This window comes from Athene cunicularia (assembly GCF_003259725.1).
Source record: "Athene cunicularia isolate RWA chromosome 14 unlocalized genomic scaffold, athCun1 chr14_part1, whole genome shotgun sequence".
Taxonomy (NCBI): domain Eukaryota; kingdom Metazoa; phylum Chordata; class Aves; order Strigiformes; family Strigidae; genus Athene; species Athene cunicularia.
This window is the reverse complement of record NW_020799118.1, coordinates 12797471-12799581: the sequence shown is the minus strand read 5'-3', so window position 1 is coordinate 12799581 and position 2111 is coordinate 12797471. Positions and strand designations below refer to the sequence as shown.

General features: G+C 64.0%; 1 protein-coding gene across 1 annotated transcript in view; it reads right to left on the bottom strand.

Annotated features, from left to right (window-relative positions):
• The window catches only part of MYO15A (myosin XVA), a 22365-nt gene extending 21063 nt beyond the window's left edge, over positions 1–1302 (bottom strand). The window contains exon 1 of the mRNA XM_026859177.1: positions 8–1302. Within this exon, the coding sequence (XP_026714978.1) occupies positions 8–1048 (1041 nt within the window). The 5' untranslated portion in view covers positions 1049–1302. The remainder of the gene's footprint in view (positions 1–7) is intronic.
• Between the last annotated feature and the right edge of the window lie 809 nt (positions 1303–2111).

Genomic DNA, 2111 nt, shown 5'->3' with positions numbered 1-2111 from the left:
CAGCGGCCGACAGACCGCTGCCACCGGGGATCCGCTTCATGTTGGCCCGGTGCCTGAGGATCTCGTCTTCCGCAGGGAACGGCAGTTTCCTGGCACCGATACGGGAAAGCCAGGCCGCGTCGGCTGTCCGGCTGCCTCCCACCAGCCGTCCGCGCCGGGAAAGCACCTTCCTGGCCAGCCAGCCCGTGGCAGTGGCCGCCTTGCTCAGCACCTGTGCCCGTGGCTTGAATTTCCTTTCCGGGCGCCGGCGGAAGAGGGACGCGCCGTCCTCGGCCGCCTGCCCGCCCCGCCGCAGCAGCAGAAAGGATGGCTTCGCTGGCGGGGAGCTGCTGGCCTCCTCCTTCCTCTTCTTGCCCACGCGCTTGAAGCGAACCATCAGGTTGGAGGTGGACTTGAGCACCGCCTTGTTCTTCTTCTTCTTCCTCTTCTTGGTGCTGTGCTTCTGCAGCCCCCAGAAGAAGCGGGATGTGTTCTTGAACTGTCCCTTCTTGGGCCGACGCAACCCCAGCTTCTTGAAGCCCATGAAGAGCTTGGAGGTGCTGCGGAGACTCCGCTTTGCCCGGGCCTTCGGCGCTGCCGCCGCTTCCTCCTCCTCGGCCAGGCCAGGCTCCGTGGATGCTTTGGGCTGGCCCTTGGCCTCTGCGCCCTTGGCCCCTTTCTTCTTCTTGCCATTGTTGGCCGCCAGTCCCAGCACCAGCTTGGAGGTGCCTTTCAGGTTCGTCTTGGCCGGTGTGGCATCACTCTCACTGCCCTCCTCCTCTGGCTCCAGCTGCACTTTCTTCCCCCGGCCTGGCTTCTTCGCCACCACCCCCTTGAGCACCCCCTTCTTCTCCTTCCCCTTACCCTTCTTGGGCTCCTCCACAGCAGCCGCCTCCTCCTCCTTCTCCTCCTCCACCACCTCCGTCTCCTCGGTCTCCTCCGCCTTCAGCAGCTCTGTATCCGAGGTCTCCTCCGTCTCGCTGGGCGCCTCCTTCTTGCCCTTCTTCCCTTTCCCCCCCTTCCCCTTGGCCTCCGCATCCTTTTTGGGCTCCCCCTTCTTGCCGACCATCCCGGCGGTGGCGGGCACTCATGCTCTGGCCCCAGTGGGGCCCTGGGAGATGATGCCCCACACTGGCACGAGGCAGCTCCCGGCACACCGCCTGGCTCCCGACCCCACAGCCTACCCCAGGAGGGTATTTACCTGCACCTGGTTTTGGCGAGGCACGTTGTGCCCATGCGTGGCTCCCTCGGCCGCCGGCGGCCCCCCATTTGGCATGGCTCTGGGGCGGTGGGACGGCAGCCCCGGTGCAGCCCAGCAGGAGCTGCCTCCTGCCTCCCGCCGCAGCTGGGAGTTAGGCAGCGCGGTGCTGGCAGCTGGGCTCCGGCTGTAACCCAACCGCCGGGGCTCACAGCGACATGAATAATGTAAGGGATGCGCCGCTCTGGTCTGAGACTTTTCCAAAGGAGCAGCAAAGGGTCCCCATGGTGGGGAGCATCTCTCCAAGGGGATGGTGCAGGGGATGGTGCAGAGCACTGTCACCACCCCAAAATGGGACCCTGCCTCCTCCCCACACATCAGGGCTTCTGTGCTCTCCCCTGGGGAATCAGCCTCTCCCTCCAGCCACCACGGAGGAAGACGAAGCCCAGGGACTTATTTCACCCCACAAAGCCAAACCACGGCACTGAGAGAGAGGAGACAATTTTGCAGAGCCCAATGCATGTGCTACCCCAGCACCTGGAGCGTGGCCAAGGGGAGCACAACAGGGGAGGAACCCAACACCATCCCAAACCCCACAACCCTGCCAGGAAGCAAAGAGGAGCCAGGAGCCCACAGGGGTACCCTCATGCCATTACACACACGCTGAGTGCATATGCAGGGTGCCACGCGTGCCCACCCACAGCTGGCAAGGGGGTTTGTGTGTGCCACACGTGTGCCCCGCAGTGGTGCCAGTGGTGTGTTCACACACACACGTGCCCAGGTACAGGGTGACCACATCAAATGTTAATGCCAGGGCTGGATTCCTCCGGCTGTGGCTTCATAAAAGTTTAAGCAGCAGCAGTGGGAACTTGCTGCCCTGCGCAGATCACCTGCGGGCAGGGGTAGAACCCACTCCACCCCTTTCCAGGGGGCA